Source organism: Cololabis saira, chromosome 3, assembly GCF_033807715.1.
Source record: "Cololabis saira isolate AMF1-May2022 chromosome 3, fColSai1.1, whole genome shotgun sequence".
NCBI classification, from domain to species: domain Eukaryota; kingdom Metazoa; phylum Chordata; class Actinopteri; order Beloniformes; family Belonidae; genus Cololabis; species Cololabis saira.
Genome location: NC_084589.1, coordinates 40,459,967 through 40,477,741, shown reverse-complemented (window position 1 = coordinate 40,477,741; position 17,775 = coordinate 40,459,967). Strand labels below are relative to the sequence as shown.

The window sequence follows — 17,775 nt, the reverse complement described above, 5'->3', positions numbered from 1 at the left end:
TACTACCATCAACCAACGCCTGTGAATGTCCAGGTAAAAAATAAGAAAAACGTGTCACCAAACATTGTCTTTACACTGCAAGTTATTTAATTTAACAAATGTGTAAGCAAATTGGTGCATTGTTTGTGATTTTACGCCTTTTTTTATTTAAATAATCAAATGTAAACCAAGAGAAAATTGGCCCAATAATGATATACAAATACATAAATTGGTCCCCATTTCAAAATCTACATTAACAGGAAAAAAAAACAAAACACGTTTGACCTCTAAATTTCATCTTGAATTGATGCATCATTTTTCCACTTTCACTTCGTTTTGTCCTAAATATTACTCAAGCACTTATTTATTTTTGCACAGCTATGAAGGTTATAAAATAACTTTCAGATCATTTAAGTCAAACATTTGGCGCCACCTGGTGTACATCGAGAAACTTGCAGCCACTCCAAAAACCAAGACCATTCAAGAATGAAATCATTTTATTTTGTTTCATGCATGAAAACCACAAAAACCACTGTGTAGATGTTTGAAAGTAATAACATCTACACTATCATACTAGGAAAAGCTGAATTTAGAGTGTAGAAATGGTAGGAAAAGTTACATTTAGGAGTTGCGTACCTATGTGGTTACAGAAGTATAAATCATTTCAAAGCAAAACTCCGGAATTGGACATAACTCATGATTAAAGTTACTGCAGTTGATTTAAAATAGTTAACACATATCTGCAACTGACACTCTTATTAACAAACAAACCAGGAAAGAAAGTTGCTCCAAACACCAGAACTATTCACTGTAAAGGAAGCCAGAGAGAAAGCACGTATTTGACATTTGCATACCCCTGTGTTTACTCTGAAATAAACATCATCCCTTTTACAAAGTGATTTCTTTTTTCCTCTTAAATTTCAACAATTCTTTTAATCATCAATAAAACAGGTTTATTTAAAAGTATTCACAGTCATTACATTTACCTTTAAGTCAGTCGATCAGCGAAATAATTAAGAATAGAAAAAAAACAACCCAACAAAACCTAAAGCGGTGACATGAAACAGCAGGTATCTATATTGCACTACACAACGTCAGAGACGGTGGATTTATGACACAAAAGAAAACTCTTGTAGGAAAAATAAAAAGAGTGCAGAAATAAGCGTGTGGAAACTGCCCAGTGGTTTTATTTTAGTATTTCAATGGAATGGGAGTTGTGGTTGGGGGTGCAGCGATACTGCTCTTCTAAAACCCTCTGACATTACTTCTGTCATGTTGATATCAGGAAGCTAAAGTGCATCAAAACTACCACGTCCAGTGTTTCAATTACATAGAAGTGGCGGGTTGAGAATGCCCTCCTCCAGCTAAATGGACTTCATTATAAATATCTTCATTGTGTTTGAAGCTAACGACTCCAAACGTCAAGGCAAATTCAGTAAAACTCTCACTGGGACGGGTAAAACTGCTCCGAGAGCCTCGTAACAACCGTCAGTGACTACATGTCTCTTCTAAGCATCACACCTGAACCATAAAAGGAAGAAAGTGGTTGTGAATTTAGGACTAGATGAGACATTTCGACTTATTTAGGAGACACATGATTCCACTGCCACTGTGCAAAGATATTGTACTTTTTTTTTCTTTTTTTTAAGTCTCTGCGAGAGCTTGAATCTCAGTAATAACCCAAGTCTGGCCTCCTTTTGTTTCCCTTATTGGTAGACCTGAACGTGGCCGTGCAAGGACGTGGTGTTCCCCCCACAGTCCACGTACTGGTACATCTCCTGAGAGACCTGCTCTGCGTGACCAAAGTATGTTGTTGTTACCGTCACCCTGGAAGACAAAGCAAAGGTCAAACATGAGCAAGTCTCGCTGGTGAGGAAATTCCCTCCTTCACCTGGGTCAATGACGTGACGCCTATATTTTCCCAAAAAACAGATTTTTTTTCAATTTAAAAAATAAATAAATACCATATATATGACCTACCTGTCCCACACATGGACTCACTTGAATTTTACAAAAAATACTAGTTATTTAGGATTTTGTTGTTGTTTTAAGCGTCAAAATGTCATGTGGTGCGACCGTCCGACCATGACTTTTTTGAAATCACTCTAAATGTATTTAAATCAATCTTCTGCCCTATCTGGCATGATTTCCAAAATGTCTTGTAGTGTATAAGATTTATATACATCTATATTTATATTTCCATCATAATATACAAATAAAGTTTGACTGATGTCCATTTTATGAAATAGCATGTGACGCGACCATTAAAGTAACCATTTTTGTATAATACTGAAAACTTGATGTTAAGGAAATTAATTTATTTTAATATGAATCATGGTTGCACCACATGACCTTTTTTTAAGACTAGTGCCAATTCATCTTGACAAAAATCACTTAATTTAAAAGTTTTATATGAATTTATGTGTACACAACATTCTTAATGTTTGAACTACTGCATTAGATATTCTTTTTTTTATTATTTTAAAATTGACCTGTTGAAAATCCTTATTCGTCATTGACACATAAACGGGACTCGGGTGAAGAGGAATATTGTAATATTTCCCTGAAGTTTTGGGTTATTATCCAAGCGAGACCATGTCAAACAAGCATATGATGATGATGAGTTAATGTACACAATAGTTAGTCGTTCTTGACATTTAAAATGTACTTTTTTTTCTCCAAATAGCTTTTCTGAGCTGAGTTTAACAGGTTTGTAAATTTGATATATTTACCTAAATGTGACTGAAATGCGTCTGCTGACATGCTCCAGTAATATAGTCCTCCTTCTAAAGTTTGGCACAACATACTTTTCATTTCTGGCTTGAAGTATTAAAGATGCTACCGATACGGATGTGAAAATGGTTTAACTGGAAGAACCGGTTAGAGAGAAGAAACTTCAATTTGTTAAAGGAACAGAAACACAATATACTTTTCACATTATTCTGTCCTGTAACCAAAGACCTGTATAAAAGATGAATGAATGGATCATAATCTACATCAGCAACATTATTCAGTCTCTCTGCCGTAGGTCATTCTCATAGTTATTATTCTTTGGCACATGATGCATTGCTGTGCTTTAATGATAAAAGGAAAAAAGAAAGAAAAAAGCACTTGTTCCTGCTACCTGACGAGCCAAACACCCAAATTCTGGTGCGTCTGATAACTAGCTGGTGAATGTGTAATCCTGCTGCAGCTGAACCTGCTTATATTTCTTGAACGCTGTTATAAAGACGTGCGTCTTATAAGGTTTTGATTGGACTCGCACTAAAAGAAACAATCTGCTTCACATGACTGTCCTGTCCTCTCCGTCACGTCCACAGTCCCCAGGCGCTTCGGTGCTGAGCGGCAGATTGGTTTTCATTCCAACGTGACACAATCACTCGATTTATGCAGGACCAATGAGACGTAGCGCTAGGGATGGGCGGTATGGACTAAAAAATGTATCACGATAATTTCTGGCATTTATCCCGATAACGATAAAAATGACGATAAAAAAATACCATTTCAACTCCACCTTTTTAACTATAAATCTATCACCACATTCAGTATTTGGAGCCAAAACACTGCTCTAAAAGATACTAAATACTACTAAACTACAGCAATTAAATTGAATTGATAAAAGATCCCCGTTCCGCCATGTTTGTTACACAAAAACGTATCAACGGGAATTTATCCTTCCTTCTTTCCTTCTTTCTTTCCTTCTTTCTTTCTTTCTTTCTTTCTTTCTTTCTTTCTTTCTTTCTTTCTTTCTTTCTTTCTTTCTTTCTTTCTTTCTTTCTTTCTTTCTTTCTTTCTTTCTTTCTTTCTTTCTTTCTTTCTTTCTTTCTTTCTTTCTTTCTTTCTTTCTTTCTTTCTCTCATTTCTATTTCTTTCTTTCTTTCTCATTTCTATTTCTTTCTTTCATTCTTTCTTTCTCATTTCTATTTCTTTCTTTCTTTCTTTCTTTCTTTCTTTCTTTCTCATTTCTATTTCTTTCTGGCTCATTTCTTTCTTTCTTTCTGGCTTATTTCTTTCTTTCTTTCTTTCTGGCTCATATCTTTCTTTCTTTCTCTCTTTCTCTCTTTCTTTCTTTCTGGCTCATTTCGGTAAAATATCGCCCATTCCTACGCAGCGCACATTTGAAACAAACTCAAATCTAGCAGAATTTGAAATAATTACAAGAAAGGAGGCATGAGGCGTCAGCGGGTTTTATCCCACTGAAGGTGATGACAGAAACACCTCCTGGAATGTTTTCATCTTAGTTTCCAGTGAGAACACGTCCTCTCTCATCCAGTCAGTCTCTGGTGTGACCTGATAATATTCCTGATCCGTACGGTGTCATTTCACCTCGTCTTTTAGCCCTGATTGATGTGAATCTTCCTTCCTCAAGCAAAGTAATGATGTAGAAACTGAAATAACATGCACTTTCTTTATTTTCTAATGTTTATGCTGCAGTTATATGCTTCATCTTTAAATGCCAACCACAAACTGAAGGGATAATAATACTTTTCTTGTGAAGTGAAGTCTGAACACAGACCTCCATGTGGGCTTTGAGGCATTTGGTTTAGATGCAGAAACCTCTGAAATGCAAGCGTAGGCGTTGCAGCACTGGCTGCCTCGTTTCTTCCTCATTTTTAATGGGATTCGGTTTGATAAAGATCAGATAGAAACAACTATGTGGCTTCGGTCGCATGGAATTAAGCGGATGAATTAAGCCGTGGAGAAATGTTTGCTTGGCTAAGAATCACGACCTGCCTGCGTGTCAGTAGATGCATAAATGAGGGAGACACCCAGAGGCACCAGAGGCCCGGGGCGGTTCCTCTCAGGCTGCAGGAGCCGGGCTCTACAGCAGAAGGCCCGTGTCTGCCGCGGGCAGATCTCCAGCGTGAGTGGGTGAAGCTCTGTGAGCCGGGTGGAGGGTGTGATGACAGAAAGCAGTTTCATGCTCCGTCATGTCAATAACGAGCAAATAAACGAGAGAAATCATAGCAGCGTCACGTGGAAGTAGGCTTGTGTTGAAAAAATCGATTTCCCAATTCTAAATCGATTCTCATATTAATTCCTAAAAATCGATTCATATGTCATTTTTTTGGGGGGGATTTTTTTCCTTTTTTTTCTTTTATTTATTTATGTATTTTTTTTTCATCATTACATTACAACTTTTGGTTATTTTTTTGTTTATCCCCCAAAAAGGAATGTTTTGTTGGACACGAGAATAACTGGTGCCATGTTTTTGCCTTTAAATTTGTTTAAAGGTATGAAAACATTAAAGTGTTAGGTTATAATTGCATAAATTGTCTATATTTCATTACTTTATATACTGTCTTGGGGTTACATTTGCAAAAAATGCTAAAAACCAAATGCTCAAAAATTAAAAACCAAAATAGACCGAAAATGGAACAAAATAAAAACAGAATGTGGGAAAAAATAAAAACGATTTCATCCGTCTGTTTGCTGTCCTGGATCTGTTTGGTAATTCTGACCCACATGATGTTTTCTGAAAGCAGTTCTATCAGCATTCTGGGAGCTGATTGGTCCTTACAGCATCATTAGCTGCAATACTTGCTGTTTAATCTCAATATAATACTAGTAGTAATATTTTGCATAACTACAGTCATATAATTCATGCAACAGCTCAAAAAACTGTTTTAATAACACAAACCCAAATCAATATCGGAATCGAATCGGATCAAATCTTGATAATCGATTCTGAATCTAATCGATTCTTGACATTTGAATCGATCCCCAGCCCTACGTGTAAGTGCATATAAAACACCATACTCACTGCATCATGACCACTATGTTGTGAACTTTAATTGTTGGCAGGGTGCAGTAGTCACTGAAAGAAGAAGAAATGATTTAAGATTAAAAAAAAGAGATTGGGATCAAACCTTGAAAAACGTTTCCTGACAATATTTCTAGAAAGATACTTACAACATGTAACTCATCTCATCAGCTATGATGGTCGGGACTGTGTAGTCCAGCTGTAAACAACACGTTTAAAGCATTTTAGCAACAGGCATTAAATGTTTGGTCACATTTTATCATAAACTCAGCTTAATTAACAGCTAACAAGCGGGACAGAGTTTTATTTGTAATTCTATAAAAATCTAAAAAGACAGCAGACATTTAATTATAATTAAAAGAAAAAAATAAACATTTGGACTTTGCTGAAACACAATATTGATAAACATTCCCATGATGCATCTCTTATGTGGAGATGAACCACTCATTTGGGAGGACAATTAACTGGGCCAGTTTCATCTCTTAGTGTCGTGATTTTCAACGACTGAGCTCACTAAACTGATTATCCCAGTGGCGCTGCTGAGGGAAATAAATGGGAGACGCATGATACTCCTCCTTTTGACAGTGAAACTGCTGAAGACGTTGACACAGACCAGCTCTGGGACCTTCTAACGGACCACCAGAGACTGGGACGGGTCTGTGCAGAAAAGGCAAACGTATCTAGCTTTTAGCCCTGATGGTCCTGCACATTAATGTAAATATTACATCAGCTGTGTTTCCAGTCTAAATGCATCAGATTAAATCAAAGAAAACCATAATTTCTCAGCTCATTGGTTACCCTGATTTCTTTAAAACAGAAAAAAAACAACCTGGAACTACAGGAACGGTCTCCTGGGAGTAGTATCCCCATCATGACCGCTTACATTTTCAAGTGTTGCATTTGAGTAGGGCTGCAATGATTCGTCGACGTTGTCGACAAAAATCGATAATCAAAATTGTCGACAATGAATTCCGTTGTCGACAATTGTCGCCAGACGTGTTTTTCCAATGGACTGAGGCGTCTCACTTCAATACAATCTCTGGGTCTCAGCCGAGTGGGTGGTGGTTAAACAAAAATGACGGCGTCCTGTACAGCAGCTGCATGTAACAACACTTCAAACGTTTGGGAGGATTTTAGCCTGGATACGGCGAAAGATGACTTGCAAGGTTTGCAAAGCGTGCTTATCACGGGAGCACGTCGGTAATGCAAGAGCATTTGAAGAGAAAGCACGTCGGACAGTTGAACGAAACGGACTCGCCTTGGTAAGATATTAAGCGTATTTTGGCTTTAAAGGAGAGCTTTAACGTTATGCCTGACTGTGCCTGACAAAAGTATTTTAAATTAAACGCATGCAGTCCGAAGATGAGAGCCACCATGGACCCCTTTCTGCAAAAGAATCAGACGTGTTCCTGCAACAGGCGACTGACCTCACTGAGTCAATAGATGCTGATCTGTGATATCAGGCTCTCCATGGTTGATGCTGACGGGTTTCAACAAATGATACAGTTCAACCCAGAGTATGTCCTGCCATCCAAAACCCATTTTACCCACTTGATGGAGAAAAAATACGAGACGTTTTATTTATTTTATAATTATAACACAATTGCCTGTCCTTAAAAAATTTAAAATAATGGACAGAGGTTTATTTATTTATGGATTTATGTCTATACTGACTGATCACTGTGCCTGTCCTTGGTTTTAAATAGGACATTTTATTTACTTTTTGTATGAACAGCGGCAAAGTTGAATAAAATATCTATTTTTCATTGAAGTACCCATCTTTCTCGTGTTTATTATCATTTGCCACATAATTAAAGCAACCTCATACTAAATTTAAGAAAAAATGACTAATTATCCGATTAGTCGACTAATCGTTTTAATAGTTGGTGACTAGTCGACTATTAAAATAGTCGTTAGTTGCAGACCTACATTTGAGCAAAACTCAATACTTGTGGAACAACTTCCTGGCACAGTTGGACCTATCGTGCCAACTGTGGAGCACGGTGGTGTACGGGAGTGGTTTGGACTTGTTTTCCAGCCCCAGGACCAAGACACCTTGTATTACTCCAGGACACAGCAATGATCCCAAACACAGCAGCAGATCTACAAGTGCATAGTCCAGATCTAAACTGGATGTGAAGGCGGGGATCTTAACCCCCTTATAAAACGTGACAGCCAAGTTAACAATATGTTATAAAAACAGAAGACGTAACCACTCTAATGGTTTTGTTTCCTGTTTTTTCAGAGCTGGAGAAATGAGAGGTTTTTGTGGCTAACTTTGAGGAAGTAGGAAGTTCTGCTTTAGACAAAATTTGAAGACGTGACAGATTAAGGTCTGCATGAACGGATGCATCAAAACCTCAATGAACTGATGCAACGCGATAAAGAAGAGCAGACCCAAATGAGCCCACAACCCCGTGAAGACTGACCAGTAACTGCTACTGACGGAGGTCTGACAACCTACACAATCACATACTTTGGTTTGGTTTTGTTTGCATTTTGGCTCAGTTAATCTGGCAAGCACGAGGCGATTCAATATGAAATGTCCAAATACACAAAGCCGGAGGACAGCGTGTTCTTACCTGACGCTCATCCAGAGGAGTGATCACCGTGCTGTTGTTAAACTTGGTCTTGCCTATCACCGTCTTGGAGAACTGCACTTGCGCTGTGATGTTGGTCACAGATATGGCGTAGTAGTTATTATTGGTGATATTCAGCGTGTTCTAGTGGGAAGAGGACAGACTTCATTAGATCCTGGTAGCAAACGGAGAACATGGACCTTTACTAAAAAGTACCGACTTATGGCGCTTTTCCACTAGTACCTACTCAGCCCGGCTCCACTCGACTCCACTTGGTTTGGCGCTTTTCCACTAGTGGTCTAGCGTGCCGAGTAGATACTTTTTCTGTATCTAATCTGCTGAGGTTCTAAGCGGCTGAGTCGGGCTGAATATGACATCATCACACTACACGCCACCAATTGGTCGGGGGGTTGGAGTCAGACGTCTGAGTCAGGATGTGACATCAGCGAAAGAGCGACTCTGACGGCTTCTTGTTAATTTTATTCAACTAGCAACGCCATTTAGTGATCCAACTCTGAGGTGCAGATGTTCATAAACCTGGTGGCTGAGGAGAGAATTAAAAAGGGATCTAGACGGGCGAAATGGAACGACAAGATCCACCAGGAGCTCTGTCACTTCATAGCTGCAGCTGACTTTTCAGCAACGCCGAGACAAACTACAAAATTGTTTTTAACTTGACATGGAACACAAGCCACAGACCTAGCAGCACATCTATCATCTCCTCCAGGTTCTACATCTTTAGTAGGGATGGCGGTATGGACTAAAAAATGTATCACGATAACTTCTGGCATTTATCCCGATAATGATAAAAATGAGGATAAAAAAAAAAAAACAATTCAACTCCACCTTTGTAACTATTAAATCTATCACCACATTCAGTCTTTGGAGCCCCCAAAACACTGCTCTAAAATAATACTAAATGCTACTAAACTACACCAATTAAATTGAATTGATAAAAACCAATTAAATTAGTCCACCTACTGCAAAACTGTAATGACTCAAATGAAACAAGTTTGAAATTTAAGAACAGATTCAACATTTATTCAAACTGCATGGCTTAAACAGTGGGATAACAGTGCAAACAGCAAAAGTACCATTGTCCTTCAAGTTTTCCTAGCTTATAAAATCACAAAGTAGAAAAAAAAAATACAACCTGATAAAGAAACAGGACAAATAAATAAAAGCCATCCTTTGCACTCACTGTTTTTTTGCAGACTCTGCATATAATATATGATGTTTGCTCCTCGTCACTCTTTTTAAATCCAAACCAGTTCCAGATAACGGAGCTGGAGCCTCGTTTAACAACGAGCTCCTTGCTCTCAGATCCGCCTTCCGCCATGTTTGTTAAGGCTGATTTATGGATTTACGCCTACGGCGTAGGTTCTGCGTTATATCGACGTGGATTTAACGCAGAACCATAATTCAGGCTTCACACAAAAACGTCATCAATGGGAATTTATCATTTTTACTGCGAGATGACAAATTCTTACCGTGGGGAATTTTTTTGGCGGTATATCGTGAACGGTAAAATATCACCCATTCCTAATCTTTAGTGTTGTTGTCTTCTTCGTTTAGATCACACAATCAAGTACCTCACAGCAGCTTGGCTCCTGATGCTGAATTGTTATGAAAAAGAAAAAGAGTCGAGCCGAGATGAGTAGAGCCGAGTAGGTACTAGTGGAAAAGTGCCATTATAGTATTTTAAAGGAAAAGTGACTGATTCCACAGTCATCTTGTTGCAAATTGTAGTAAAGACCGAACCATAAACAAAAATGATTAAACTCCACTAGAAACTGGAGCTGCATAGTCAGTTGCTATTCCCTTCACGTGTTTGCCGCCATCATCACCCCCTCTCTTGTACCAGAAGTGGTGAGACATTGTCGATACAGAGATATTGATTCCATGGTCAACAAGTGCAACGGTTCCTGCCATTGTTAAAAGGGCTTACTGTTATGTTGAGGTAAACAATCCTCTTGTCCTGGTCATATGAGACGTAGGCAGACTTTACTCCCACGTAGGAAACATCAATGGAGCGGGGAAACAGGAAGAAGACGGCCAGGCCGGACAGCAGCAGGCACAGAGCCACTGATATGGTGACATACAGCTTTCTGCGGGAGAGAGAAAGCAGAAGTAAAAGCGGCTGATGTCTTCAAAGTCCGTCCCGCCGCCGTCTCCAACTCGATCCATCACACAAAAGGCTAACGCAGCAGATCTATAAGAAGAGCACAAAGTGCAGACGTACGTCCTGCTTGGCCGGAGCCTTTGGTCGCTGTATGGAATCAGGGCCACGAGCTGGTTCTCTTGTCCTGTTGAATGGGTCGGAAAACAGAAAAGAAAGCCATTACTTGTGGACTGAGAAAAGAAAAAACATAAGATATCATTTTTTTTTTTTCCTCCCTCAGTGGGGAAACGTATTTTTGTTGGCAGCAGTACACCTAGCACACACATGCATGGGGAGGGGTAAAAAGACTAAAAAGTCAGAAATAAAAAATATATATAAAATATGTATAATCACAGAAATATGAACAGTATATACAGTTGGTTGAAAGAAAGAAACAGTGCAAAAAAAAAAAGCAGGTGGAGTGCTGTGAAGTAGACTGGCAGATTTTGCACATCTTGTATTATTGCACATCTTATGTTATTGCACATATTATTGTCCACTGGCTACTGAGAGCATAATTTATGTTACACAAAGCTACAGAAATCAGTCCAGCATTCACGTGTGACTTATCTTGTAGTGGGATAACATAAACGCTGCCATCGTGTAAGCATGTGCAGGCCAGACATTTCTGAATGTATTTGAGTATAAACATCTAAATGCAACATGAATAAACATAAAAACTTTAGATAATATTAAGTAGGGCTAAAACCGTTTTATCAGTGGGCCTCAGGAATCCTCACATGGTTATCAGAGGGCGAGTACATGACTATATGCAATACTTCCTATCGTAGTACAACTCCTATAGTTGGACTTAATTACATCTAATTGTTGGTATGCATGTCTAACAACACTGGGTCACTCATTTCTACTTAAGTGTAGCACGGGAAATGCACAGCTGTTGAGTTGTTGCAAGAAGACGATGGCAATATATAAATATATATACCGGTATATATATATATATATATATGTATGTATGTATGTATAAAAAGTTATTTGGGTTTGGAGTTTTCCTGTAGCATGAAAAAGTTAACCAATCTTCCTAAAAGCTTTCCCAAACCACCTCTGGGGGACTGTGGCATGCTACATCTGACTGTAGCTGTTCCACAAGCAGACATAAATACTCTCGTCTTACATGGTGTCCTGCAGGACGTAGTGTTTGTAGTAAACATTCAGACCTGATGGCTACTGCAGTCAAACAGGAAAAAAAAAGAAAAATCAATCCAACACCAATGGACCTTTTCCTAGGAATTAAAAATGCCACGTCATGGTTAGAGAGAGCTGCTGCAGACTTGTTGCCATTGCTGGCTCTTACTCAGTTAAATGCAGATGGCTATCAAAGTCTCGTTCCGAATTATTGAAAACCAGTCAAGTATACGGCTCTGGCACGTGGAAAACAACTCGTTCTTATACAGCTGTCCCTCCATCGTGAGCCTAAAATAAACAGCAGGGTCTGATTAGAATCAGTGTCACTATATCTTTTGTAAACAACCCAAAACGTGAACTCTACGTGTGCGTCAAGAGCCATAACACTGAGATAGGAGGAGGTTAAATCTACGCCGGCATCTTTGCTGATAGGACATTAAAACAATCTTGATCTGTCAGGTGCAAATACAAGTACTTCCCCCTGCCGGCGAGTTAGACTCTTTTAAATTAAGCAGTTATTTTCAAGGAGAAAATGTCCTTATTATTCTTTATTATTGTATGACAAGGTCTCTGCTCTTCATTTGGTTGTTTTGACACACATCAATAATAACATCCAGGAAGCTTTTACCGCGTGGGATTCTGCCGGTGCCCTGGCAAGTCGGGCACGTAACGCTGTCCCGTCCAGTAAACTCCACGTAGGGGAACTGAGACACGTCTCCATTCTTTCCATCCTCCTCCGTGTGACCGTCTACGTACTCGCCGTTAGTCGTCAGCGTGTCGTGACTCTCCTCTTTGTGTTTGAGCAAGTGTGACTGGGACTTGCCCATGGCTTCAGTTATCTGTACGCAACAGAAGAGATGACATGCGGTGAGAGGAACTGCCACTGAAGTGCGGCCACGAAGCCGCTTGATTGTAAAATTGGGCCTGGACAGAGACCAGGAAACATTTCCCACAAGAAGAACGGCGGCTGGTGAAAGTGAAAACATCTCCAAACACTAAAACAGAAAGAAATTCAGTTCAAACTGGAGAATGAACTGTTCACTTTTTTTCCCCTTGCATTTCTCTAAGTTCTCAAATTTAATAAGTCAATAGTTTCATCTTTAATCATGTAATATTTCCTTTTTTAATTGAAAATAAGCTCTTATCGCACAAAATCACATCTCAGGCTGCACAACAATGTGGCTGACGAATGTTTTTGCATAAACAAAGTTTCAGCAGAGTCACTGTGATGTGATCAAGGGAAAAGGTAAAACAGTTTAACTGCTTTCATAGAGTTTATGCGCATGTTTAAGGTTGTGCTTATTCAAAACAGCTCCTTACTACTTATTTATCCCTAACCGATGCGATGGTAGCTTCTTGTTTTTAAAACAACCATGTTAGGATCTTATTATTGTAAAAAAATATGTTACTCTGACTCAGAGGGGTCAACCTTTGGTTTGCATCAAGCTAATTTAAATAGAGACGAGGTGAGTCCTGAAACCATTAAAAGTGCTTCATAGCTGCCCAATACATTATCTTTGATGAACTATCAAAGATCCTGGATGATCGTGATCAGATTACATAAACTTTTGGTCAAGTCTAATTACAGAAAATCAACAGTAAAACTCTTGGCTATGTTTAATAGTGATAGTAAACGCATTTCCGCATGAACAATATGGACAGAATTAAAAGTATTGGGACAAAACAGTACAAAAATAAATTTAAAAAAAAACAGAAATTTATCAATGAAGCTAATCAAAAATATTTCAAATTTACTAGAGCATATTAAGATTGAACTTTGTAGTGATGGAAAAAGGTAATTGTGTCTGGTGTTCACATTCATCCTCCTCCAGGGTGATGACGCGTTCAGGTAAAGTCAGAATTCTGACTTTTTTCAGAAACTTAGACCAAAAATAATAATTTTAGGAAGGATTTTTTTTTCATTTCTAAAAAAAAAGAAGTCAGAATTCTGACTTTAATCTGATTGATACGCAACATGGAGTGTTTAAAATCTTCCTGCTGGTCTACAAAGCACTGAATGGTCTTGGACTAAAATACATGGTTGATCTGTTAGTTCCCTATAAAGTTATAAATATAAATTTTTAACAATTTGTGCTTTTTATTACTTTATTTTGTATTACTTTACCTCTTTTCTTATTTTATTTGTTATTTACTGTTTAATTGTGTCTTGCTGTTTTAAATGTTGATGTAAAGCACTTTGAATTACCTTTTGTTGAATTGTGCTGTACAAATAAACTTGCCTTGCCTTGATAATCGCTGTGATGTGCTGAAGAAGACTTGATGCTGCATTACTATTACAAGATGCGTTACAGAGCACTGTACGCCAAAACCTCCAGACTCAGAGACAGTTTCTTCCCCCAAGCTGTTGCTCTGATCAACTCTCATCACTCATAATCAACCACTAGGAATGGGCGATATTTTACCGTTCACAATATACCGTCAAAAAAATTCCCCACGGTAAAAATTTGTCATCTCGCGGTAAAAACGATAAATTCCCGTTGATGACGTTTTTGTGTAAAGCTGATTTATGGTTCTGCGTTAAATCGACGCACAACGTACATGTGCGTGAAGGAAGGAAGGAAATTAGCAAGCAAGAAAGAAAGAAAGAAAGAAAGAAAGAAAGAAAGAAAGAAAGAAAGAAACAAAGAAAGAAACAAACAAAGAAAGAAACAAACAAACAAACAAACATTTAGTATTCTTTTAGAATTTTTTTGTGTTTTGGGGGCTCCAAAGACTGAATGTGGCAATAGATTTATAGTTACAAAGGTGGAGTTGAATTGGTATTTTTTTTATCGTCATTTTTTGGGATAAATGCCAGAAATTATCGTGATACATTTTTTAGTCCATACCGCCCATCTCTATCAACCACTATGCAATAATAATAATAATAATAATAATAAGAATAAGAATAATCATATGCTGTAACAATGCACCCCTCAATAACCATGTCTACCTCATACGTCTGCACCTTTCACTTTTTTTTTTTGATTGTATATATGTTAATAAGAGCTGTCATTTGTCTATTTAAACAACCAAAGTCAAATTCCCTGTCTTGTTTGACCTGACTTAACAATAAACCTGATTCTGATCCTGATGAAAAAATGTATGCAACTCTGGTCAGAAATAAGAAATAAGAAACTGTAACCACCCTTGTGCAATAACCACTAATACCTCACGTATTTTTGTAAATATTTGTAAATATTATCCGTTTATTTGGTGTTTACTACTTTTTTTTCTAGTACATAGTCTTTTTATACTTTTTATATTGCTCTTTTTTATTATTTAACTATTTATGGTAATTTCTATTTTACATTTTTTGTATAAAGCGTCTGTGTGTTTTGGCTGCTGTACGACTGAATTTCTCCTCTGGGAGATCAATAAAGTCTTCTATACTATTCTATTCTATTCTAAATAAACAACACTGCACAAGTGACCAAATCAGGGCTAAATTAGGTGATGCATATTCTAATATGCTTGGAAATACTTTAATTACCGTGGGTTTAATATGTACCAGATGTGACTGATCCACATGTTTGTTTACTGGTGTTATGAATAAAGTAGGTCGTGTGTCAGACTCCAGGATTGGGCTGGATGATGTAAATTAGGTCACAGCGACTGCTGACCGTTCCCTTATGTGACCTTAGATGACTAGGATGTATTTTTCCGTGTATAAGTGTATATAAGTTACAGGTGAATCATCACACTGGCTGGTCTGAGTCGCGGGTGCAAATCCTCATACGTAACATGGCCCAGGCCGCCATGATGCAGGAACACGACGTACCGGCCGCAGAAAAGCAGCCAAAATACCCTCATCCCCACAACCAACAACGCTATTTTTCCACGTTTATTTTTTTTATATTTATTTTATTTATATTTATATCCCCGTTCACACGAGCAGATGGTTATCTAACATTTTACAAGATGGCACGAATGACTAATCACCCAGCTGCAGTAGTCTTGCGCTGCCCAAACGGCTGTTAAAGTGAAAACATCGCATTTTCAACACCCGTGGGAAATAAAAAACACTTTTATTGAATTGTTGAGTAGAGTCTTACCTATGTTGTGTTTAATCCCAGTGTGTCTGCCATGCACGGTGTGGTCGCCGTTTGTTGTGGTTCTCACGCACATACCAGTCGGAATTGAGTTGGCCCCGCCCCCCTCCTCTCCTGATTGGTCGAAATCGGGAGAGGAGGATTCTGATTGGTCCAGGCAATGCAGCAGCCCTCTGGACGGCGCTCGCTGTGGAATCATGAGACATTTGATTTGATTTGTGTTTCCAGCAAGACAAGAACACTTCGGAACAAAGTGTTTATAGATGAGGAAAAGTAAGGTGACGCTGATATCATCGGGCTTTTAGTGATTTTTATTCATGTGGTTATTCATCTTTCTTCCATTGTTTATATATTTCAAATTGGTATTTCAATTCAATTTAATTCAATTCAATTATATTTATATATCGTCTATTACAACCAGTACTCGAGTTGAGGGGGGATGAGGGGGGATGGCATCCCCCCTGAAATAAAAACAGTCAAAATCATCCCCCCTGTAAAACTGCCATCCCCCTTTTCCATCCCTTATGTAATTTCATCAATGAATGTGGTTTTACTGACTATTTCAACATTTAGAGTCATCACCAGAAAAATAACACCAGAAAAATAACTTATTTGACAATTTTCACCTGTTTCAAGTAAATTTTCACTTGAAATAAGTAGAAAGATCTGCCAGTGGGACAAGATTTATCTTCTCATTACAAGCAAAAACATTTTGTTCCACTGGCAGATTTTTCTACTTATTTTAGGTGAAAATCTACTTGAAACAGGTGAAAATTGTTGTTTTTTCCAGTGATGAGTCTTGTTTTAAGTGTAATGAGATTTTTTTTACTAAAATGAGACATTTTAACTAGAAATAAGACAAATATTCTTGTTAAGATTTTGAGTTTTTGCAGTGATCCATTTTACTTATCCTGTGAAGGACAGAGTCATATTGATAAGTTCAGAAACTGTTTTTTACTTATGTGTTTTGATGTATTTGATGTAAGCCCAGTGGATATTTAAAGCTTACAGAATGCTGCATTTAACTGCTACTATGTGATTCCTGCAGTATTTCTGCCGGTGTTTTGGTCAGTGCTATTATTTGTAATATATTATATTATTTCTAATCAGCACAAATTATCTGTCCCCATATTATAAAATCCACCATCCCCCCTGATTTTTTTTTACAACTCGAGTACTGATTACAACAGAAGTTGTCTCTAGGCGCTTTCCAGAGACCCAGAAACATGAAATATTTAGCATTACTTTTTCTGAGTCTTTGCTTTATTATATACACTGAACCTGACAAAAGTCCCAGTACTGTAAAATGTTTTTACTGTACCAGCAAATGTACCTGACCACCCCCCCCTTCTTCTATTGAGACCTTTTACTAAATTAAAATATTCAGACCTTTTACTAAATTAAAATACTTAAAATGGATGAGAATGTCACATTAAAGCTGTAAAAGTTAAAGGAAATTTTTTGCATCTCATTTCATAATAACATTAATTTTGTCATCAAGTCTTCAGATGAGGTAATCAAAACCCTCGAATGACCTCCAGGAGGATGTTGACTGGTCCAGGCAAAGCAGCAGCCCTCCGGACAACGCTCACTGTGGAATCATGAGACATTTGATTTGATTTGTATTTGCACCAAGACAAAAACATTTCTGAACAAAGTGTTTATAGATGAGGAAAAGTGAGATAACGCTGATATCATCGGGCTGAGCTATGCGTTACATATTGCTCTCAGGGATCTTTCTTCCATTGTTTATATATTTCAAATTTGTATTTAACACTACTTTTTCTGAGTCTTTGCTTTATTATATACACTGCACCTGACAAAAGTCTGTGAAATGTTCTTTACTGTACCTGAAAATTAGATTAGATTAGATTTAACTTTATTGTCATTACACATGTACACAAGTACAGAACAACAAAATGCAGTTTGGCATTCAATCAGAAGTGCAACAGAAAGTATTATAGTAAATACAGTATACAGATTATAAATTAAATATTGCAGAGATAGAAACAGCCTATATGAGGTTGCTAAACTAAACTAAAATATTCAGTGCATATTTACTTGGGAGTTTTTTTTAATATAATTCTATTGAGACCT

The 17,775-nt window shown here is 37.7% G+C and overlaps 1 protein-coding gene across 1 annotated transcript; it reads right to left on the bottom strand.

Moving 5' to 3' along the window:
- Positions 1–655: 655 nt before the first annotated feature.
- On the bottom strand, positions 656–15,787 carry tmem106ba (transmembrane protein 106Ba). Its single transcript, XM_061718558.1, has 8 exons — positions 15,682–15,787; positions 12,255–12,465; positions 10,565–10,628; positions 10,271–10,430; positions 8,326–8,466; positions 5,893–5,942; positions 5,744–5,797; positions 656–1,806 (listed from the first exon to the last, which is right to left on the bottom strand). The coding sequence occupies exons 2-8, from the start codon at positions 12,451–12,453 to the stop codon at positions 1,686–1,688; spliced, it is 789 nt and encodes a 262-aa protein (XP_061574542.1). The 5' UTR covers positions 12,454–12,465; positions 15,682–15,787; the 3' UTR covers positions 656–1,685.
- Between the last annotated feature and the right edge of the window lie 1,988 nt (positions 15,788–17,775).

Coding starts and splice junctions, on each gene's coding strand:
- tmem106ba (XM_061718558.1), bottom strand. CDS start 12,453: ATGGGCAAGTCCCAGTCACACTTGCTCAAACACAAAGAGGAGAGTCAC. Junction 10,629..12,254: donor CACCGGCAGAATCCCACGCG/GTAAAAGCTTCC, acceptor CCCATTCAACAG/GACAAGAGAACCAGCTCGTG. Junction 1,807..5,743: donor AACATAGTGGTCATGATGCA/GTGAGTATGGTG, acceptor TTTGTCTTCCAG/GGTGACGGTAACAACAACAT.